At 45.8% G+C, this 24,213-nt stretch overlaps 1 protein-coding gene across 2 annotated transcripts in view; it reads right to left on the bottom strand.

The window, feature by feature from the left end:
• INTS9 (integrator complex subunit 9) overlaps nt 1-24,213 on the bottom strand; it is a 62,415-nt gene that overhangs the window by 1,898 nt on the left and 36,304 nt on the right. For both annotated transcript variants that reach the window (XM_064651175.1, XM_064651176.1), the window contains exons 12-16: nt 19,026-19,197; nt 14,091-14,215; nt 12,716-12,883; nt 2,070-2,168; nt 695-832 (exon numbers count right to left, since the gene is read on the bottom strand). In XM_064651175.1, coding sequence (XP_064507245.1) covers nt 695-832; nt 2,070-2,168; nt 12,716-12,883; nt 14,091-14,215; nt 19,026-19,197 — 702 coding nt within the window. The remainder of the gene's footprint in view (nt 1-694; nt 833-2,069; nt 2,169-12,715; nt 12,884-14,090; nt 14,216-19,025; nt 19,198-24,213) is intronic.

The raw sequence follows: 24,213 nt of genomic DNA, 5'->3' as shown, positions 1-24,213 counted from the left end.
CCCTCACCACCCTCACAGGGAAGAATTTCTTCCCAATATCCCATCTATCCCTGTCCTCTGTCAGTGTGATCCATTCCCCCTTGTCCTGTCCCTCCAGCCCTTGTCCAAAGTCCCTCTCCATTTTTCTTGTAGCCCCTTCAGGTACAGGAAGGCCACAGTCCTGCCCTTTTTCCTGCTATTTTTCTCCCAGAAGTCATTCAGACAAGGACAAGGCTCCTCAGAGCAGCAACCAACTGCCTGTAAGCTCAGCCACTAAATCCCCCACCCTGCAGCTCCCCAGAAAGCTGCTCCACCAGTGGAGACATTCCCAGGATCTCTTCTTCACTTCGTCACCTCCCTCTCACAAAACTTGTGGAAATGTAAATGCTTTTGAGAATTCCTCCCCACTGTTGAAATTTATTGGAAATCAGCTGCTGAATCCAAAGTGGGGAAATTCACCCACCCAGAGTGACCCAAAAGCTCTGCTTCCATGGGAAACCAGGAGGAAATGACTGACATGAAACCTCTATAAATCAGGACACGACTCCATGGGGGACTATTCCCTCCATGCACATTCCATGGAATACTTTGCTAACCCAGCCCTTCTCCATTGCAAGCTACACTAGAATTATTTCCCCCCTCTCTGCCACCAAAGCAGCACACCTGAGGTTAACAGAAATCTGCTGGATCCTCACTTGCCACCAACAGTCCTCACCTTTTCCAGAGTCTGCACAAACTGGTCCACAGGAATGGAGCCACTCAGCAACGGCTTCAGAGCTTTACACTCCGGCACATCATCACTCACTCGCTTCCTCTTCTTGCTGGCAGGAGGTTGGGGAGGCTTTGGAGGGAGCTGATGGATGAGAAGGTGCACAGGGGAAAAAAAAAATCACACTCTGAAGGATGCAACAGGTTGAGAAATGGGCAAGTTCAGAGAAATACTCAGGGAAGGAGAAAAAAAGGGATGTCAAGAGAACGCTGGCCTTGGAAAATGAGTCTTCAGGAAGAAGTTGGACAGACAGGGAGGGGGTGGCAGCTGCTGCAGTGACTGGAGTCACTTCACCAATCCCACCATTTCCCTGTTGGTTGGTGGGACTGTGTGCTTGGATCATGTCATTTGGGAATTAATCACTCAGTTAGATGATGCTGGGATCATAAACTGAGTTTTGGGGCTTGCCTACACAGGGGCTCTGCCTAACTCCAAAGCTCCCAGGCTCAGCCAGTCCTGACAGGTACCACTGGGCTGGCTCAGCTCCAGCCATTTATGAGGGCTCTGGCATTTTAAGGCCAGGTCTAAGTTTCTTTGGCAGCAGGAATCTGAGTAAATGAACAACACAAAGGACAAAGCAGCCTCAGACCAATTCCACTGCAACAATTCCATTTTCCCAGCGCTGCTCGGTGTTTCTAGGGAACAGACTTGGAAAGAGAAGGACAGCCTGTCTGCTGTGCACTGACACAAATCCTGAACCCATCTCTCTGTCCCTGCATTAAAGACAATTCCATCCTGGGCCCTCTTCCCAAGCATGCTGGGCCCAGGAGGAGAAGGGCTCTTCACTGAGTCCCTGCAGGCTCGTGTATCCAAGGAGAAAGGGGATCAGGACATCACCTCCTCCTGAGGAGCACTAATGCCAGGAATTCCACTGCCAGCCTGAGGGAGGTGGCAGGAAGGGATGTAACATGTTGTACAAGGATGTACAACCTGCCTCCTGGGGAACAGGACAACTGAAGGCACAGTCCCTTCCCAGGTCTGATGTTCCAGGTCATCTCTCTCCTCTGACCCTCGGCTCAGAGTCCACGGGAGACTGACTGATGCTGCTCCTGGTTATGGAAGACAGCAGGATGATTTGTAGCCTCCCTTCAGGAATAATCTCACTTCCCCTTTTATCTCAGCCAGGCAGATGGCCAAGGAAAAGAGGGCAGAGAGATTTATTTGCATCCCACTCCCCACTCCACGTGTAATTCCTCACTGGCACAGCCTCGGACAAGGATCTGCTCCGGTGGGGAAGGAGCTCCTCATGAGGACAGCTGAGATCCCAGATGGCAGGAGAGCCAGGTAAGGATATTTTTCCCCCTTTCCCACTGTCCTGTACCTGCAGCACGTGCTTGTTGTCCTTGGTGTGCAGCACAGCAGAGACTGTTGCCAAGGAAATGCCAGGCTTGATCTCCAAGGGCACGAGGGAATCTGCAAGCTGGAGCAAAAGGAGATTTTGGTCAGCAGGTGAGAAGCTCAGAATGTGCCTGAGCCCAGCTGTGATTTAAACTGGCACCAAGGTGTTTTTAAACATGGACTAGTGAACTGTGAACACAAACCCACTGAGACAGTGACAGAGGGCTCCTCTTACCTGCCCAGCCCTCCTTCCAGCTCCTAAAACTATGGATTTCATAGTGGGATCAGAGGTTTTCAGTGACCAGGGCTGGTCTCAGAAACCAGAAAAAATAAAGAGAATCCTTGTTTAAAAAGGCAACTTCATTAATAATTTTAATTAGTGAAGCTAATGATCTAACTCAGCATCATTTATTATGTTTGTTACGTGGATGGGCAATGAAAAACCAAAGTGAGTTTCCTTCAGTTCCTGACTGCAGAATACCTGGAAGTAAAGGATTTTGTCCTTAAAAACCCAATGGCTCTGTTGATTACTTTGAAATTATTCTTTACAATGCTGCACAAAAACCCTTCCACTGCCTTTTATACAATTCTTCCCTGAAAGACACAAAATTTAGTCTTGGCTACACCTTTGGATCCAGTGGCAACGTCCCAGACCTGGCTCTTCAGGTACCAAAACACTGCTGAGCTCCCTGGTCTGCTGCAAATTCCAGCCATGCAGGTGATCACTCAGTCACTGCAAACCTCTAATCCTTGTGGATACAGAACCAACTGAACTTGACCTCAAAACACCCCACTTCTGGTCTGATCCTTTTGCTACCAGAGCACTGAGAAGGTTTTCCTGTTGGCCTTCTTTGTGGCAAAGCTCAGCTACTTTTAATGACTTCTGAAAATCTCACCCACCACTATTTAAGGCTGCAGGAACATTCTGAGAGCACCTCCTTGGAATAACCCAGTTGGCGTGTTGGAAAAAATGCAGGCTGCATTAAAAATCCCTAAATTTTGTATATATTCAGACCTGGTGAACCTTAGAAATCCAAATTTCAGGGATTGCTGTCACTCTGGGACTCTTCACAACGTTTAAAGCAGGCCATTTTAGCACAGCCTTCACAGTTTGTTGTTGAAGGCTGAGAGAATGAAAATATAATGATAATCATTGCCTCAGATTTCTCCTGGGACCTAAAAATAGCAACACTTGCAGCAGTGTGTGTTCTGCACTTGGCTGTGGTCGAAGGCACTTCCCATTCCCACCACATCCCAGAGGGAGATCGATACAAAGTGGGATCTAATGAAGAGCAAAGTGACAAACACCGTGAAGGGAAAGATCTTTAAAAAACAGGGAGCTGCTCAGAATCCAAGTCTGCTGCCACTGAAATATCTGGATATGAACATTGGTGCAGGTTTTAACCACGCAGTTGCTAAACAGCAACACTTAAATTATTAACATCAGAAAGCCAGTGAGACAGACACTGGTTTTTATTTCCTCCAAGATGCTGCTGCAGCCCACAGCCCTCTCCATGTGCCAGCCAATCCTTTTATTATAGAAACTCACTGACCCAAACCAAAAGGGTCATTTAATCACATCCAGTAATTCACCCTCCAAGGCCAGACAGCTCTGCTGTACTCCTTTCTGCACTCCTTTCAGCTGACCTCCAGCACACAGAAATCACAGAACTCTTCCCAAAATGCTGCATTAAAGGAACCCTTTTCACAGGGACAGCAAGTCTTGCCTGCACTCCAAGCTACAGCCACTCCACGTCTCCCCTCACAAGCTGTTTCAAACTTTAATTCCCCCTCTGCAGCCAGGAAACCTTGGCTTATTTCAGGGTTGAATTTGTCCAACTTGCAGCTGCTGGATCTTGTTCTGCCTTTGTGTGTGAGATTGAAAAGCCCCCCACCAGGCAGCAATAAATGAGTCTTCCCTGCAGTCATTATCACGAGCCTGGTGTCACATGCTGGCACCAGGAAAGGCACAAAAGCAGGGACACTGAGAACTAACAGCACATTAATCAGTCCCCTGCCTATGGATGAGCACTTGGACTGCCTTAAGACAAACTTGTGTGTGCACTATTTCATTTTTTAGCTCGTCCACCCATGCTAAACCAGAGTAAAGGCATTTTTACTGCTGCATCTTTGCTGGAGGGATTGTGTTTTCCTCAACAAAATGGGATTTGACACACACCATGTGAGCCCAAACACCATTGTTGGCCAAACTGCAGTTGTTGAGAAAGAAGAACACGGGTTAGGCCACTCCTAAGTCTCTACTAAGGCCTTCAACAGGGACAGGTTTAAGTTTGCAAGCTGTCTTCAGTCACCAGCCAAAAATCCTCCTGTTGGCAATGAGGGGCTGAACAAGGGCTGGGGATGGACCTGAAACTCCTACAGCAAAAAATAAAACTGAGGCTGAAAAATCAGTGAATAAAATCAGGGGAAGACCAGAATTTTAGCACATGTGAGGGATTTTCCCAGGGACAGACAACCAGTATTTTAATGGCCAAGTTGCAGTGATTTCTTCCTAGATTTTGGGGACACCTCTCCAAACTTCACCTCTGGGGAAGGTGCAGGAGGCCTGACCCAGCAGGGAGAGGCAAAGTTTGAGCTGAGTGGGGTGAGCTGGATCTTCACCCTCCAGGACCAGAACAAAGAGGGAGCACAGCAAAGTTCACCAGGAATTAAAACCCCCTCGACTTTCAGGATCTGAACTCACCCATGTGTCCATCAGATTACACCATGTGTATTCAGAGAGGGACCCAGCTGAGTTTTTACATCCACACTTAATGTGCTTTATTCCCAGATTTGCAAACTGCACAGATGTGTGATCTCTGCATTAGAGGTGGGAGCCAGAGCTGCTGCTCTGGGTCAAACCAGAGAAACCAAAGCCATGAAACAGAGCTGTGACACCACTGGGCAGGACAGACCCCAGTTTGGACTCAACACCCTGCAAATCCTCAGGAAAAATAAGGCAAAAAATGAAGTTGTGAGACATTCCTTGGGCAGGGATCAGTTTTGTCCAGCTTGTGCAGTGCCCAGTCTTGAGGCTATTCCCAGTTTTTATTAATGACCTCAGCAGAGATCGAGGAGAGTGTTCAGAAGGTCCCACTGGAGCTGGTAGAGGCACCTTCAACAGATGAGTTCAAGAACTGGAGTGAGAAAAACAAGCTGAAATTCAACAGCATGAAATGCAAGGACAGAGACTGGGCTGATACAGAGAATTCCAGCTGCTGGAAAGGACAGAGGTGAGGGGTCCAGGTTTATTAGTCCATCCCATAAGAACTGGGAGTGACACAGCCGTGGGAAAGCCAAATTAAACCTCAGAAAATATCAGGTAATTCTTGCAGAGATGAGCCATCACTATTATATTGAGCCCAGCAAGATCCCATCTGAACTACTTGGAAATTGTGGGTAATTTCAGCTCAAGTAAGATATTCTGAAGGGTAGATTGGGGCAGGAGAAGCTGCCTGGTAAGAGGGAACTAAATGTCTTGGCAAAAAGAAAGCCCAGAGGGAGAATTTGATTATTCTAAATGAACACCACAGGGAAAATACCAACAAAAGGGGAAATGTATTTATGCTAAAACATGGTGTTAAGAATAAATGTGTGCAGGCCAGCAGTGAGTATGTGTGGGCTGGAAATGAGGAGGTTTCTGGCCATCAGAGACAGTGGGGGTCTGAACAGCATCGAGTGGGAACAGCAGGGGCAAAAGCCTCTGTAATTTGGAGTTGGAGCTTTACATTTTTTGAGGCACATTATAAAGACTATTAGTAAGTGCAGCTGGGTTCTGGCCAGGTAATCCCTGAGGGCACTTCCATTTCCAGGTGGGAATGGTGGCTCACAACCTGAGGGCTTGCCAGATTTGAAGAGGTTCTTACCCACATCCCAGGCCCTAAACAGGATGGAAGTTGGATGAGACAGAAAAATATCCTCTCCCAATTATTAGAGAAACCCAAGGATTTTAAGATCCTGACTTCAGGAAAAGCCTGACTTCAGATAAAGCCCACCAAGCCCTGGAGATCAGAGTTTATTCATAGAGGGTTTTATAAAAGCTAGTCCTCAACAAAACCTAAAAAGAGAAAAACCTGCTTTACCTCCATTCCCTCCACTCCCCTTGCTCCTCACACACACCAGATCCAGTTTCTGGAGGCAGAAAAGCATCTTCCCAGTGTACCTCTGATTGGAAAAGATTGCCCAAATATTCCACCTGTTCAAATGCAGTGCAGCAGCCCTTTCACAGGCAGGGAGGATCTGCAGAGTCAGTTTTGTAAAACAAAAAGAAAAACCATGGTCTTCATCCTGTCAGTTAAATTTGGGTGGTGATGTGAGGAGGGGAAGACAATTTACCTCATCTCCTACCTCCCTGCCTCCTCTTATGCCTTCACTTTTTAAGAACCAGGAGCTCTGTTGTCCAGCCCCTTGTAACCAGACAGAAGAGATTTTAGTGTGGGCAGGAGAATCCAACAGATCCAGCCCTGGCTTTCTTTATACCCCCCCTGCTAAATCCGGGTCTGAGTGCAGGAATTCTGCAAGTATCAGATCCTGCAGAGGGAACAAAAGATGTGTGGTCAAACACATGGAGCCAAGGGGAAAGGGCTGGAGATTTAAATATTCCTGTGGCTTCCTGACCAGCAAGCATATGGAACATGCTGCAGGCAGGATGGGAACTGGGGAATCTTGCTAATGAGACTTAAAGGAACAAAGGCTTTTCCAACAGAGAAGAGCATCCCAGAACTAAGGGCATCTGTCTGATCATCAGTGGGTGATCTGAGTCACGTCTTGTTGGGGTTTCAGCCTCACATTTTACACAATCCAAGTGGTTTTAGTGGGATAATTCAGTTGTTAAACAAAGCCCAACTTAATGGATCTGCCAGTTGCTGTGGATCTCCCAAAATTCTCTTGTGGAGCAGATTTTGAAGTCTCATTAACTTCAGTGGATGAAGAATCGTGCCACAAATAGCCAAGGTTTTGGCTATTACTGCTTGCAAATCTTAACTTTGGGCTTCCCCAGAGCTGACATCCAGTGGAGAAATAAAAGGCAGAAGGGGTAATCTGCAGTTTTGAGCAAGGAAACAAACCTCTTCTTTTCCATGTAAATGTTCCATGTGCAGCTAATGGACCAGGGCTCTGGATCAGCACGAGGAACTTTGTCCCCAAAGCCTGGAAACCAAACCAGTACTGAGCAACCAACAGGGAATAATCCCAGCTGGGAGTCCAAGCAGTAGGCTCAGGACTACCACTGTGGCTTTTTGCCAAGCCTGTGCCAAAAGAAGGAGGTATTTAAGAAGTGAAATGAAGCAGATTTATGGCTGTTTAATGAAGCTCTTTCCCAGTAGCTCAGGAGCAGGAAACAGTTGTTTGAAGAACTTACAAGAGGATAGTGGAAAACAGAACCAGCAGAGGCAGAAAACAGCCTCAGACTGGAATGAAAAATGACAGGTAGGGGAAGCAAGGACATGAAATATCTTCAAAGTAAAGGCAGGCAGCTTGCAGATGCAAAAGATGAGTCATTTGAAAGATATAAAAATGGCATAAATCAAAATATTCAAAATACAGTAACCAGTTTATGGGTCAGAATGTCAAGTCAGGATGTGATGTTGTTGTTGTTGAAGCTGGTTGGGAAGAGAGAGGTGACTGCCTGGCTAGAAAGGAGTGTTATTTTAAAGCCAGCCATCAAAAAATGAAAGGAAAAACAAATCCAGACATTAATGTAGGCAGGCAAAGGCAGGCTGGGAGTAGGAAAGCAGATCCCAGTTTCATCTAACTAAACAGGACAATCTGTGGATAAGAGCAACCAGAGAAAAGGTACAGAAAAAAAAAAAAAAGGGCAAAGGAAATGAAGGATAACACATTCCAAGCCCACAAAAGAGGGGAGGAAGGGGCAGAATTCCCCAAGGCTGAATGGCCAGGAGAGAAGAGGGAATGAGGTGGGAGACAATTTGAGGAAGAAAGTGAGGGCTGATTGCTCTGAACACCAATGATGTAAATCAGAAGGACAACAGGCTGCTCTGGGGTCTGCCTTTGTCCAGGAAAAGGTTGGTAAAAGCTGGGACAAGAGCAGTTGTGGTGGAATGTTAAAAGGAGAGGTCAGTTGTGGTGGAATGTCAAAAGGAGAGGTTGAACTGCTAGGAAAAAAGGAGAGACCCAGACAATTTTACAGTGGATTCAGTGAGCTTGGGGCTGCAGGGAGGGATGAGCAGCAAACAGGCAGGTTGTGTTTAATTTACTTTGTGTGAGATTGTGGCACAGGGACACCAGGGGGAATAGTCAGGGGGAAAGGAACAGAGAGGTCGGGAGACTGGACAATGTCAGCGATTATTGGCAATATCGGTGACTCCCTTATTTTGGGGTCACCAAAATAAGCTGAGGGTCAGAAGAAAGTCAGAAATTAAAACTCCTCAGTCCCTGAAACCCGAAGGAAGTTGGAGAAGTAAGATAAAAGCATAAAAAGAGAAGTCAAGACAAGGGAATGGGAGGGTGGAGTGAAAGCTCCACAACTCTAACAGAGCCGAGTGCTGCTTCCCTAATTCCCTCTGCAGTTTCCCTCCATGCCAGGCTGTGCCTTGCACATTCACACCCTCCCAGACTGGGCTGTGTCCTGAAGAACTTGCAAATAGAGTATTTTAAAAACACAGAGCCCCCAGTGAAGTGCCTGCTGCCACACCAAGCGATCCGCACCGTTGTTCAGCTGTAATTAAACTGCAGGCACATTATTTGCTCAAACACTACTGTTTAATTTTATCTGTTTGCTCCAGAAGGTGTTTTCCATTTTCCCATCGTTGTGCCATGAATAGACAATGCCTAACCAATTTCCAGGAAGCAGTCTTTTTTTTTTATTATTATTATTTTTTAAAGTGAAAGGCAGATGCTGGGAAGAACAAATTAGTTCAAGTGTAAAGGTTTCCACAATCCCTCTGAGAGCCATTCCAGCCTGATGCCTTGGGACTGTTAAAACCTCTCTCCAAACAAAGGCTGCTGTGAGTGTAAATCTCATTATCATACAACAGCCCTGCTTGACCTGCCTTTGCTCCTCGGTGAAGTGATTGAAATGTAGACAAGCTCCAGCAGTAAAAGTAAATTTACATTAGTCTGACAGGCCAGAATCTGAATCACTGCAACAGTTTTGCAAAGGGAATTTCACACCACCAAACCCTCAGTCTGAACTGACTTGAAGCCACTCTGAGCCAATTCTTTGGTTTCCAGAAACTGGAAGAATCCAGACAGAAGTTGGAGCACATCCCCGCTGGGAAGGGGCTGTGGGTTCAGGAGAGGGCCCTGATCAGGACTTCACTGCAACAGCCTTTCTTTTATGAGTGTAAATACACACAAATCCTTGCCCTGGAGCAGATCTACCAATGACTTGTTTTTCCAGGGCGGATTTCATAATTCCATGTTGAGCTGACATGGTTTTGACAAATAACAAGCCACTGCAAGGTTCACTGGGAGCTATAAAATATCCTTTTCAGTTGCCACTTGAGCCTTCCCTGAACCCCAGGGCTGGTGGCAGCCTGAATGAAACAAATGCCCTTTCCTTGTAGTGTAGAAATTCCTGTATGTTTAGGAACCCTAAAGAGTCTTCCTGGATAAAACTACTGAAAAGGGGACATTAAGTAACAAATACTCCCCACCAGGGAGCCTCATGTCCTATCTGCAATCCTGTCTTGCACACCCCACTCAGTAGAAAGGGAGGTTACATTGAGGTTTTTCAGGTAGATCCCTGAAAAACAACCAACAAGATCCCTCTTTGAGGGTGATTTGTAAATCCTGGAGCTGGGGAATGGCATCCCATGAACAGCCCTGAGCCCCAGTCTTGCTCTCAGGAGGGTCTTTTCAGGAGCATCATTACAGACCAAGGAGCTTTTGCAACATGTTGTTCAGTGTAGCTTTGGAACCAGGGAAAATCATGGAATGGTTTGGGTGGGAAGGAACCTTAAAACTCATCTTGTTCCAATCTCCTGCCCTGGGCAGGGACACCTTCCACTATTCCAGGTTGCTCCAAGATCCATCCAACCTGGCCTTGGACACTTCCAGGGATCCAGGGGCAGCCACAGCTTCTCTGGGCAACCTGTGCCAGGGCCTTCCCACCCTCACAGCCAGGAATCCCTTCCCAATCTCCCATCTCTCCCTGCCCTCTGGCAGTGGGAAGCCATTCCCTGTGTCCTTTCCTCCCTCCCAAGCTCTCCTACAGGCCCCCCTGAAGTACTGAAAGGCCACAATAAGGTCATTCCAGAGCTTTTTCTTCTCTGGGCTGAACACTCAGCCTGGAGAACACCTGGACATGGAAAATTACAGGAGATGTTTCTTCTTCCTGAGCACAGATTGCTTGGAAATTAGGTTGTTAGGGTAAAAAAAAAAGGCAATTTCTGGGAATATTCCTGCCTGTGCAGGTTTCTGCTCAAACTCTCCAAGACAAAGTGAAAGCAACAGAAACCAGCCCTCATTTCCTTTGTGCTTCTTTTCCCAAGTTGGTGACTACCACATTCCCTACAGAGCATCCTCTCTCCCAGCAGTTTTGGGAAGTGCAGGAAGAGCTGGTATCCACCCCCTTCAGAGGTATGACACAAGGGACAGGCTCACAAGGGCTCATTTTCACTCTCACAGCTCAGGGGAAAACCCAAAGCTTCAGTGAAATCGAAATAAGAGCTGAGCCACCGGCTGCTGCATTGAGGATTTGTTTTGGTCGTGCTGGCTTAGGTTTCACAGGATCCAATAAAGATGCAAATTTCCCAAACAATTAAATATCCAGGCCATGCTGGAGCTGCATCCAAGCATATTTGCTAATTAACCCCCCCTTCCTTGTCTCCAAGCAGTGGGCTGGGCAGGCTCCCAGCAGAACGGGTGTGAAATGGTGGGAATGGGGGTCGGGGGCTGGCTGAGGGATTTGTCACCAGAGTCCCAGTTCTGTACTTCATATTTAGCTCAACTAAGGGTCCCTCCTCCCTCTGCTCTCTGAGGAAAAGCAGACTCACTATTCGAGTTTCCAAGCCTGCTTGCAAAAAGCCACTGTCACCTTTGATCCAAGGACACATTTGTGCTGATTGGATTGTCAAAAAAATATTTTAAGCTCGTGTCTGTCGGAATGTGGGTCAGCCTTTGTGAGATGGGTACATTTGGATTTGATTTATGGGGTTAATGAATCATTAATAGATGTTGTGGGGATAAGTAATCCACATTTTAGATGCCTACTAGCAATCCATTAACCTGCTGGACTTTGCAGCCTGTAGGAATTAACCATTTGTTGAAATTGTTGAAATACAAATGAGCCTTTTCACTGCTTCTTTAACATATGGCTGAACACTGCTCCTCACAGGGAAGGGTATTTGCAAGGAAGGAGAAAGACACCTCCTGGCTACCAACTCCCAGATTCCTGGGATCCTTTCCATGACCCTGGGGCACTAATTCAAACTAATTGACACCCATATTTAAACTGGAGGTGACTGGTTGCCTCACCTGTGGCTTGCAAAGATCACCCTTTGAATTGTGAGATGTGATATCCTCGCAAAGGACAATTCACCTGAACATATTTTTGCTTGCCCACTATCACAGAATCCCAGAATGGTTTGGGTTGGAAGGGACTTTAAAGATCATCCCATCCCACTGCCTGCCATGGGCAGGGACACCTTCCACTATCCCAGCTTGCTTCAAGCCCTGTCCAACCTGGCCTGGAACACTTCCAGGGATCCAGGGGCAGCCACAGCTTCTCTGGGCAAGCTGTGTCAGGGCCTCCTCCCCCTCCCAGCCAACAATTCCTTCCCAAGATCCCAAATGACCCTGCCCTGTGGCAGCGAGAAGCCATTCCTGTCCTGTCCCTCCATCCCTTGTCCTAAGTCCCTCCCCAGCTCTCCTGGAGCACCTTTAGGCACTGGAAGGGGCTCCAAGGTCTCTTTTCCAGGCTTAAGAGCCCCACCTCTCTCAGCCAGCCAGTTTTCAATTCCCATTAGCTGACATACTGAAATTCTCTCTCAAAAATGCTTTTTTCTTAGCCCTGCATTTGACAGAACATGCTTTACAAGATCACAGTCACCAGTAAACTCCAGCCACAAAATTCCTTTAGTCAAAGGCTGCAAATATCTTCAGAACAAACATCTGTAGTTGTGAGGCTGCACCTCCAGGGCTGGGGGCAGTTCTGGGCCCCTCAGACAAGAGAGACATGGAGGGGCTGGAGCGTGTCCAGGGAAGGGAATGGAGCTGGGGAAGGGGCTGGAGCAGCAGAAGAGTCTGAGAGAGCTGGGGGGGCTCAGCCTGGAGAAAAGGAGGCTCAGGGGGGACCTTCTGGCTCTGCAACTCCCTGACAGGAGGGGGGAGCCGAGGGAAGTTGGGTTCTGCTCCCAGGGAACATGGGGCAGGATGAGAGGGAACGGCCTCAAGCTGCGCCAGGCAAGGTTTAGATTGGCTACTGGGAACAATTCCTTCATGGAAAGGGTGGTCAGGCATTGGAAGGGGCTGCCCTTGGAAGGGGCAGTGGTGGCACTTGAGGACACGGTTTAGTGCTGCCCGTGGTGGTGCTGCAGGTTGACCGACGGACTCGACGCTCTTAAAGGTCTTTTCCAACCTCAACAACCCCGTGATTTCCACAGGGGCTGCCGAAGCAGCAGCTGGGATTTGCAGCCCCCTCTCCGTCCCCCCGGCGCGGTCACTCACGTCCGGCATGATCTCGATCTTCTCGTAGCGGCGCTTGTAGGGCAGGGTGAGCACCTCGGCGCGGCGGTAGGACATGGCCGGGGGCTGGCAGTCCACCATCAGGTCCGTGCGGTGCGACTGGGTGGGCGGGGGCTGCGTGTACTGCTCCGGGCACACCACGTGCAGGGGCTGCAAAACAGGAGGAGCAAAACAGGTGTCCTTAATCACCCTTTTGGCATCAGTAGTTGCCATAAGGAGAGGAAAAAATGAGAAGCTCGAGGAGCTTTTTCTTCCAAATCCTTTGTTGTTTACACTGGGAAGTAAATGGCTGTAGTGGTGAAGGCCATCCCAAAATTGTCATGGAGATGTGTTAACATGCAAGGGAGGGCACTTGGTGTGTTCAGCTGGAGAAGAGGAGACTGAGGGGAGACCTCACTGCAGTTACAACTTCCTTGGGAGGCAAAGAGGAGGGGCGGGCCCTGAGCTCTGTGTGACCAGTGACAGGACCCCAGGGAACGGACTGGAGTTGTGCCAGGGCAGGTTTAGGTTGGATCTCAGGGAAAGGTTCTTCCCCCAGAGGGTGGTTGGGCACTGAACAGGCTCCCCAGGGCAATGATCACAGCACCAAGGCTGCCAGAGCTCCAGGAGCATTTGGATGATACTCTGGGGCACATGGTGTGACTCTTGGGGTTGGACTTGATGATCCTTGAGGGTCCCTTCCAGCTCAGCATATCCTGTGGGTCTGTGAAAAACAGCAGCACAAGAAGCAGCTCTTTGAGCTTTCATGACCTGTCAGAGATATGTTGACAGAGCAGAACCAGGCTGGTGGCCCCAAGGATCACTGCAGGATTTAAGGAAGGCAAAGGAGAAGACAGTGATTCTGCAAAGTGTTTTGGAGACAGCATAACACACCAGGAAAAACATGGGAGAAGATGCTTATCCAAAAGCAGGCTGTGGCAATTCTATCAGTTGTGCAGTGACAAGGCAGAACAATGAGAGAAAATGATCCAGGAGGTTTGGAAGAATATGTGTGAAGTATCTCTGAGTTCAACAAGCTGAGGGCAAAACACAGGGAAAAACTCAGCCAGAAAAAATATCTGGGTATTACTTTAATTATGTCATGAGTCAGAAAGCAAATTTCAGTAGAAACAAGTGAGATGGACAAGGAGAGGCCACTAAAGCCCAAAAGAGTCAAGGGGGGAATGCAGAGACTCCAAGAACCCTCTGGCCTTTTTCCCAGACCTTTCCCAAAGGAGAGCTCAATGCTCTGTGATGTCTCATGGAAAAAAAAAAGGTGTTGTCCTGATTTTTGTTTAATGTATCAGTTGTTCACAGTTGATTTATTTATTACAAGTGTGTGAAGAAACACAGGAAAAGGCAAGAGAAAAATCCTTACCTGGACTTCTTTGAGTAATTTAGACACCTGAATAAAATTGAGCCTTGTGTCAATGGGACAGTAAACACATTTCATTGCCAAGGGCTGATATGGAGCCAGAGCATCCAGGTAAGAGAAATCAGGCTCTGGAAAGAGAAATGTTGGAAACACTGAATGTTTATTAACAACAAACATGGCCCAATCCCTCTTGGATTCCACATTCAGGAATTAAAGGAGCTGTTGTTCAGCAATGTTAATTCTGTTGCACATCTCTCTTCCCTTCCTCCTCCCCTCACCCATTATTTTCAATTAATTTGATGAAAATTACGCCCACAATTAGTCTTCCCTTAATCAAGCAACAGAGCAACACTATTCCATTTGAACATGTTACTGCATGATTTTTAAAGCAAATTTAATCATGACAAAACCACCACCTCTTCTTTTTAATCAGATCCTGTAAAAGAAGGCAAGATGTGTCATTTTGGGTCTCATAAGGTAACCCAAATGGCAGCCTGGTTTTCACTATGATAGAAATGCAGCATAAAGATCATATTGTTGTATATATATATATATATATCTTCTTCTGAATCTAAGTGCCAGGTTTAGACTGGTGGAAAAGCAAAGGGCCTTTCATTACTGACTTTTAAAAATCAGATGAGAGGTTTGCCAGGGAAAAGTCATGCACTGAATGGGCTCTTACTCACAGAGAGAGAAATAAAACATTGACAATACTACAGAAAAAGACAATTTTTGGGGGGTGGATGACAAATGTAGATCTCAGGTGACACAGTGTAGGGTACATGTCACCTCTTGATTCTGGGGGTCACCAACTAATGATGTGGAAATGCTTATGCCAGCACCATCTACCTGATAATTGTGGGATAGAGGACACAAAGGGAATGCTGGAGAAAGGCAAACTGGTGTTAGCTTGATAAGGACAGAATGGGAAAAAGGGAAAGGGATGCATGAAAGCCTTATCTGCTGGATTATCCTGAACCAAAGGACACCCTGCAGGGTGAAGTGCAGTTCAAGCCTTGCTGGAGGCTTTTCTCTGGTACCTGCTCAGGCTGTGAAAGGAGGAACTTGAAGAAGACTGAAATTCAGAGACTTCACTCTGGATTTAACCAGATGTTCTCCCATCACCCTGAGCAGAGCACAGGGCTGGATTTCTCCTGGAGACAGCAAGGGAAAATCTCCTTCAAATTTCAGCACCCAGCAGGACATCCAACATAAAGACAAGTTAATTGCTCTCCCAAAAATCTGCTGCTGGCTGAGCACCAGTGAGTGATGGGGGGATATTTACCCTGGGAGAGCAGAATATGGAGCCAGCCAAGGATACAGGAGTTTGGAGCTGTTAAAGGGATCATTTTCCCAGATTTAAAGCAATTGTCTGGGAACATTAAAGTGAGAAATATTAACGAGGACATCTTACAAGATGCCCCAAAAGCCATGAATCCACAAACATGAAATACAAATTGTGCTGGGCAAAAAGCCACGTTAGTTAAAAGCAGATGTGGTGGTGGCAGTGAAACAAAGCCTAAAAATATCCATGTAAAAATGGCATTTAGTGTCAGTTAAATTTAATAGCAGTGAGTAGAAGTTTAAAAATAGGAATACTGGGAAGGCAACTAGTTGAAGAATGATCAGTGATCAATTAGGGTTAAATCAGAAGACATTTTAAAAGTCATAAGGGGAAAACAGAAAGTTTAAGTCAGGCCGAGCTCCTCTGTTAGAGATGTGACATGAAACAGAAAAAAGTAAGTTAAAAAAGTTATCAGAAGGAAGTTTTTCCATCCCATCTGAGGAGATCTGAGGCAGCACCTGCTCAGATTGAGTATTTCTGAGTCAGAGGCTCAGATAATGCACAGATATGGATTTTTGATCCTGCAATCCCAAACAGCTTCCAGCCCATAGTGTGTCTCTGAACAACTAATAGGAACGTAAGAGCCTTGGAAAAGTGAGAAATTCTAACAAGGGAATTCTAACACAGCACTTGGAAAATCTTCACGTGTGAAAAACGTAACTTGAGCTGGTCTCAGCTCCTGGGACCCCCAGGAACTGCTGTTCTGAAACCACCACAAATCCAAAGTCACCTGTCTGATGTTAAACTGTGCTTGTCAAGGACACACAGTGACTCTTCCTGACAGAATTACAGTTTTTTCCCCCAAGACTCCTGATTCACTGCTGTGTGACACCAAAACCTTCCCCTGCACAGCACTGATGTGCCATGAGCTGGTTTAAGATGTCCAAGGGAGTTGGTTTTTAAGGCATTGCTGTGACCAGAGCAAGAAGCAGCTTCTTTGTACCGTGTCTCCTTCCAGAATTTCTTTGTGGCTCAGTGGTGTTCAATATTTTTCATCAATAATCTACTCAATACTGCTCCAGCAGGGATGTTTGCAATGACAGGAGCCAGCAGAGCAGCACCACAGCTCACTCACAGCTGGGGTCCTGCTGCTGCTGGTTTAATCCATATTCTTGTAGTTGTTTTTTACATCACAGATTGGAAAGGTGGAGACTACCTGGCTCCTGTGGACTGAACAAGCAGTGTCATCGTTAACAATGCTGGATGGCCTGTAGTTTAAAGGTCTTAATTATCAGAAACCAGCTGAAATGTCATCTGCTCTCACAACTGCTTCAGTGGTTCTTTCATAACCACAGATTTTAGCTTCAACCAGAAAAATAATAAAATAATAAATTAACATTAATTTAATATTAATGTAATTTTATTGGGTATCAATGCTTCAGATTTTCACTGGAGTTACCAAGAACAGAAGAATTTAATCTGCTGGGAATTTCTACAGACATAGATCACAGAATATTTTAGGTTGGAAAAAACCTCTAAGGTCACTGGGTCCAGCTGCCAAGCCCACCACTAAACCACGTGGTTTTGTTCCAGCTGAGGCATCTTTTCTTGAGGGAAGCCAAAAGTCTTTAAAACTGAGGTTGCAGAAGCAGTTTAATTTGGGTAAACTGGAAGAAAGGGACAAGTTCTACTTCAAATATTAAATGGAAAAAGTAGGACTAGGAGTAGAGAGTCAGAAGGAAGTAGGAACATCCTGCCCAGTGGATGTGCCTCCAGACAGAGACAAAAGCCACGGAGAGATGAATTTAGGAAACGAACCACCCGGAATCGCTGTGCACTCCAAGGTCACCCTATCAAAGCAGCTCTCAACTGGTGCTTTATTTGAAGCATAAAATGGGAAAAAAATCTCCAAGACCATGACCTGATGCACCCATGGGTTGTTAGGACTGACATTCCAATGCCTTTAACAACCTGCCAGGCTCTGACAGAAGTGCTCGACCGCCTCGATCCACAGAGGATTAGGATTTAATACAGAAAGGTCAACTGCCTCTTCCCTTCAAGAAGACACAGAATGAGAGTTCCTGCCATTAAAGGCCAGTTTCTGACACCCTGGGCAGCACACTCAGAACATGATTAATGCCACTGATTCCCCAGGGATTCATGAAATGCACACCCCAGCAAAGGCTCTGCACACTCGGAATGGAAGTTCCAGCCAGAGCAGAATTCACTATTTCTAAGACAATGCAGATCTATTTTGCAGTTTTACCAATTACAGTAATTAGGGCTTGTCTCCTGAACTACCTCCAGGGTCAGGAGGGATGGCACTGCAGCAGCTGTGGGACCACACAACATTTCAGCACAAGCAGAGTCTACATTGAAGTGCCCAGCAGGAGCCCCCTGAAATCTCCCCTCCCCTTGCACAGGGCTAATTATACACTTTTAATCTCCCCAAATTGGTTCAGCAGTATCATGATACTGTGACACTTTTTGGTGTCAATATTATGAAAGACTTAAAGGGACTTGCTTAAAGAAGTAAGAAGGAAGGAAATAACCCTTTCCCAGCCCTCTTTGCTTTAGGACATTTTGTGCTTTCCAGCAGTTTTCCTATTCACTAAAAAGAGAAGGAAAAGAAGCTTAACAGCAGGACTTCATCCCACCCTTGCTGTGGGAGTAGTTTGATCCATTACTCAGGATTCTCCTCTCCATTACTCTGTCCAAGTCCCAAATCCACACCTTTTTTACCTGGATAAGTTAAATATAACACACCTCCCATCACACCAGAGCTGGTTAGACACAAAATCTGTAGCAACAGCCTAAAGGATTATTATTTGCCTTCTCAGATCTGAAGAATTCCCACTGTGGGTTCTGTTTGGATGACAAACCAGGTATAAATACACCTGGACATCAGTTTGAGGGAAGGCCTTGAAGTATTTTTGAGCAGGGCCAGCACTAGAAGCAGACTGAGGGAAGTGGAGGAACTTCAAAGACCTGTTGTGCTTCTGAGGCGTTGGGAAAAAACAGCTGCCAAGGCATCAGCCAGAGCTGCACCTTCAGCTTCAGCTACAGAGGTGTCTGCCAGCCAAAAAGCATCCAAGGAAAAGCTCAACCAAAAGGGAGGAACAGCCCAGACCCCACTGCCAGGTCTGTGTGAGGGGCACACTTCTGAAGCAGCAGAGATGACAGAAACCTCTCCAGAAACACTCTCTGCTTGCCTGAGGTTTTGATGAAAGGGCAGGAGAAGGGATGAGGAAAGGTTTGTGGTTCCAGTGGAATATGGAAAAGAAGTGTTTCTCCTTCCTGACGAGCATCAATTAGGTCTTGGCTGGGTTTAACTTGCAGCCAGCTGCTTTTAATTCAAAACTTCATTTCCTGTAGGCATTTTACTGCTGAGCAGAACAAAGCTCTTGCTCAGACGTGGCAGGAACGGGCTCTGCAAGGCAAAGGTTGGCTCTGCAGGGCCACAGAGAATTAAATGGCCCAATAATTACATTTGGACCTAAGGTCAGTCCTGGGGTCTTAATTTAGATAAGCTGCTGCTGAAGTCAGAAACTTCTGCCCCAGAATAAATGAGTAAAGCCCCAGGGATGTGGCCACACTTAACCAGAGAGCACAACCTACTGTTAATTTGATAATGAGCTCAGCATTTTACTTACCTGTGAAGATGACAGTGTTCAAGCTGGATTTTCCCCACAGCTCCATGAAATGCACCACGTCCCCAAACCTCAGAGAGGGATGCCCAGTGAACACAACACAGGGCTGCTTGAAGTCATTGCTGAAGTCCCCGTGGATGCTGGGATAATGCTTCAATTTGTTTGTCTGAATGAGCTGAAATAAAAACAAAAACCCAGACATGACCAAACTTTTCAGGCCTGTGTGCTTCAGTGTGTTTATTTACATGAGATTACAAATATCCTACAGTTTATTTCTAACTGGATCACAGAGTCCTTTCCTGCATATCCCTTCGATTTTCCAACAAATTCGGTCATGACTGTCCTAAATGTTATGAAAAGGAAATCAGAGCATGGGGCCAGGTGCCTCCAAGTCCTTGCTCTCATTTCTTTGGTACCAGCAGTTGGTGACTGAGAGGAAACTCTGCAAACACTCCCTTGCTTAGAGTTTCCTGGAGTGAACAGAGAGCTCAGCTGCCAAATTCAAAATAAGCTGCTTTCTCCTCTTTGCCATGCCTGCAAAGAGCTCCAGGCACATGTTTAACCTGCTTTTCTTCCATCCCAGCAGTACCAGGCACTTGTGCCTTCAGCAGAATGTTGCCACGAGCTTTGCTGGTCTAAAGGGTTCCCACAAAGTCAAATCTGCTGAAAAAGAACAGACTGACTTGCCCTTCCTTAACTATCTCTGAAAATAGTGATAAAAATGAATTAGGAGCAATAAGATGTCTAGCAAACAGTGCAATCAGCTCTGCAGGTGGAACAGATTTCTTTACTGAGATGGAGTTTATTTATCAAGGCACTTTTCAAAGAGTTTTGCTTTATTTCTCCTGCCACTGTTTTCTAATCTGCAAAACAAGCTGCAACTTAAAAGCAATTTAATAAACCAGTCTGGGAAGCACTTTCAGGCAATATTTGGAAGTTTTTTTCTCGGTAGGTTTATGCTTCCATCTCCAGCTTGAAAATAAGTGTAAATACAGTTTTCTTAAAAGGCATGTAATTTAACACAGGAAATCACACACTGAGCCACTGAGAACAGACACAGAGATAAAGAGTGGGAACGAGGGGAATGGGGCTTCCTTTGGGAGCCAGTGTTTAAAGGAGGTTGGACTGGTCATGGAATCCCAGAATGGTTTGGGTTGGAAATGCTGGAAAGGACCTTAAAGCTCATCCAGTTCCACCCCCTGCCATGGGCAGGGACACCTTCCACTGTCCCAGGTTGTTCCAAGCCCTGTCCAACCTGGCCTTGGACACTTCCAGGGCTGGGGAGTCCACACCCTCTCTGGGCAGCCTGTGCCAGGGTCTCCCCACCCTCCCAGCCAAGAATTCCTTCCCAATATCCCACCTAAACACTCCCTCCTTCAGCTTAAGGCCATTTCCTCTTGTTCTGTGTTATTTTTTACCATGGTAGACCTAACTCAGGATAATGTGCCTACTTGGAAATGAAGAGAAACTGAGAATTCTGATGCTTCTCTAAGTCTCTTATCAACTTATGCACTGCAGAACTTATGGTTATCACACAATTCTGCAGGTGGACACAGCCTGTGATCTCCATGGGTCATGGAGGATGGAGAAAGGGGACTATACTTCACTACAGTTTACAAGTAATAGCTAATTCCTATTTAAACTTCAAGAGGGAGATTGGAAAAAAAACCATCCAGCAACTGCTCTGGCAGTTGATATGCACTGAATCTCAAAAACATTCCTGCAATTAAGGCTGGTAAAGATTTCTGATTAACACATCTGGCAGGCAGGATTTAGAATCTAAACTTAGCTTCAGTAACACAAACTGCAGTTTAGCAGACAATGGGCCAACTGAATTTGAATCCATAAAATCCTGGCATTTAAATGAACTTGTAGGAAATGACCCCAAGAAGCTTTTCCATGGTTTGGTTGGTTTTTTGGGGAAGACAAAAGTCCTAAAACTGCAGTTGCAAAAGTAGTTTAATTTGGGTAAACTGGAAGAAGGGGACAATTTGTACTTCAAATATTAAATGGGATATGTGACATTCCAGGGCAAAACTTTGCCAGGGACAGGAAGACAGTGAAGTGAAAGACATTTCTACAGCTACTATTTATGTAACACACTCCTGATAATCACAAAGTGTTCTTCCTCTTTCACAGGCTCCTTCAAATGATATATATTTGTGTGCAGCATTCAAATCTTTGTGAAGATGTGAGAGTAGCACTCCATGTACAAAAGCACTGAACAGCTTATTTCCCTGCTGTACCTACACAAATGTTCACTGCTTAGCAACATAAAAGCTGGATTCTCTTCAAAGCATTATGGAAGCTTCAAATTCCCTCCTATTACTTTGGAAGAGAGACACAGGGTCCCTAATCCACTTTTCAGGGCCTCGTTGGTGATGATTTTTTTTTTCTTTATCTTTTCTTTTTTCCTTGAAAGATCTTTCCTGAGAAGTCCAGTGAAGCTCCATAGTTTAGCTCCCAATCTCTGGCTCTCACAGGTAGACAGAGCAGGGGTGAAAGGCTGCAAAACCAACTTTGGAGACATTCTGTCCACTGCAGTGATAAAGCAGCTGGTGGATTTTAGTGCCTACAGCAAAGCCTTCCCTAATCACCCCATCCAAAAAATATGAGGCTGAAATGCAGAACAGGCCCAACAAAATTTCACAAATCATTAAGGGGACTGAATCTGTAATGATTTGTACTGGTTTTTTTTCTCTGTGCAGATGAGCTGGGGTGTGTAAGCACAACAGCTACAGTCAGATCTCCAACCTGGGCCAAAAGCAATGCCTGGCACTGAGCCAGCCAGGATTTCCACAAGCTGGAAAGCAGGAGCAACACTCAGAGCATCTCTGCACAGAAAGAACCACTGTTGACTGAGAGCTTAAGAGACAGAGGCTGGTAAAGCACTGAATCAAGACTGAGAGCTGTGTTTTTTCTGAAAATCCCAAATGGTTCTGCTTTCCTTTAAAGCTGTGGGCTTGATTTACAGGGTCAGCAACTGCTGCTATAAACAGGATAAATCTCCAGAGCCTTTGTGTACCCTTTGTTGAAGTGAGCCAAAACACACTGCTATTTACTCTGTGTGTGTGTGTGTGCTCTGGAGCCAGAATTTGGAACAAATGTGGTTCCTATCAGGGAATGATACGTTTATTATTTCACCTCCCTCACTCCCTCCATAAAATCAACACTAACAGGGGCCTAATTCTATCAGAGAATATCCAGAGTGGGAAGGGACCCACAAGGATCATTGAGTCCAACTCCTATATAATAATTATTCATATTACAATTCTCTACAGAACTATAAACCAAACTATAATACTATACAATCACCTGATTCCAGGTATTTACTGAAATGTGTGTTACACAGGAACTGGTAGATGGGGGAGGGAACCACAGCTGAAGAAGAAAAATGCTGGTATTTAAGACCACAGAATCAATATTACTCCCACTCTGGCTCATCTTTGAGTCAGAAAAAAAAGGATTTTTTGTAGCCATTTCTCTTAGATGTTGCTCACAGAATCCTTAATAAGAGCACAGTAAATCCAAATTCTTCCTCCACTGGCAAATACTGATCAATATAAATTACCTCTCAGATTCTATTGTTGCAGACATTTACAGAAGTCTGGAGTCACTTATCTCAGTGCCTGAAATTGTCCGTGGAAAGATCGACCAGAGAGGAAAAGGAGTGAAAGCTCCTCATTTTGCCTTGCTGGAACAATTCAGCCATTAATGTGTAAAGTCAAAAAAGGATGTTATAAAGTCAAAAAATCCATGGTTCCTGGTAAAATGGTCAGGGGGATGGCTAATTCCTCAGCTGTGCCTGTGTTGGGATGGGACATTCCCAGGTGGAATTTGATAAAAAACCACAAGTTGGTTCTGGAATATCAGAATAACATTTCTAAACAGAACAAATTACTGATTTATGGTCCAGAGCATTTCACCAAGGAATTGTGGAGCTCAAATCTGAGCCTATTTAGACAGTGGATCCTTGGATATAACTGATACAGGGGCTTGGAAGTGAAAGCCCCCCCCTCCCAGTCTGCTGTATCCACAAACATTTGGGATCTCCAGTTTTTAACTTTGCAACATTTTCCCAGTTTGAGCTCCTTCTCCTCCCTTCCCCATCCCAGTAACTGCTGGTGAAAAACTGCATTTCCACTTCTGTTCCAGCACAGGGGAGAGCCACCCACAGAGCCACCCATCCCTTCCCTAACCACTCCTCCACTTTCCTGCTTTTCCTCCTGGGAAATGCCTGGCTGGAACACACAGGAGTCTTGACCCATATCTTAAGTCCCTCCAACACAGTCACAGCAACTCTTCCCTCAGAAATGCCTTTAAAAAAAGAAGCTTTCTTTGGTTTGTGCACTGCTAAAAGGCTGCAGGTGGGACTTCACCAGCTTGTGTGCAAGAATCTGGACACTCCATTCATCCTAATTTCAGCAGGAATTGATATCCAAATCCATCCCCACAAACCTGAAGCACTTTAACCCACGTGCCTCACTCAGAGGGAAAGGATATTTATTCCCTCTTCATTCAGATTGGATGTTGGGAAACAAATTTCCACCTCAAAAACTGCACCAGTGACTGTGTAGGAGGAGATGGATGAGCACCTACTACTACAGTAAAGTGGCACTAACAAGGAGGGAGAAGTGTTTTGGGCCCTCTGCAGAGCTGAACACGTGTGCTGGTTTTATTCAGCACAGCAGAACAAGGAATGAGCTCAAAACACGCAACAGAAACCATAAACCTGGAAAATTTCCACGTGAAGAGAAGGAAAAAGCTTCAAACAACTCAATGGGGAGAGGGAGGAGAAATAAAAATAGTAATTGTGGAGACAATGAAGATGCTTTTATTTATCCTCTTGTGACAATAATAAAGGGGTAGTTAAGTGAAATGCCAAATACAATCCCAGCTGATTAAAGGAAGCAATTATTCTGTTATAATACACTGGAACTCATTGCTGCAAGAGACCACAACAAGGATTTGGGGGAATTTTTGCCTTGTTTGCTTTGAAATCTTGCTGTTTATACAACTAAGCAGGAACATCAAATTTCAGGATCAGCACTGCGCTGGGCTGGGCTTGTTCTGGAGATAATTAGAAACTTATTTCCTGGCCTGTCCCTCTCTGATGTATCATGCCAGGCATGTTATTAATGCTTCCTAAGAACTAAGAGACATGTCTGAGTAATTCCCTATTTTCCTCCAA

This window comes from Pseudopipra pipra, chromosome 3 (genome assembly GCF_036250125.1).
Source record: "Pseudopipra pipra isolate bDixPip1 chromosome 3, bDixPip1.hap1, whole genome shotgun sequence".
NCBI classification, from domain to species: domain Eukaryota; kingdom Metazoa; phylum Chordata; class Aves; order Passeriformes; family Pipridae; genus Pseudopipra; species Pseudopipra pipra.
The sequence above is the reverse complement of the archived record's forward strand: the minus strand, read 5'-3'. Positions and strand labels throughout refer to the sequence as shown.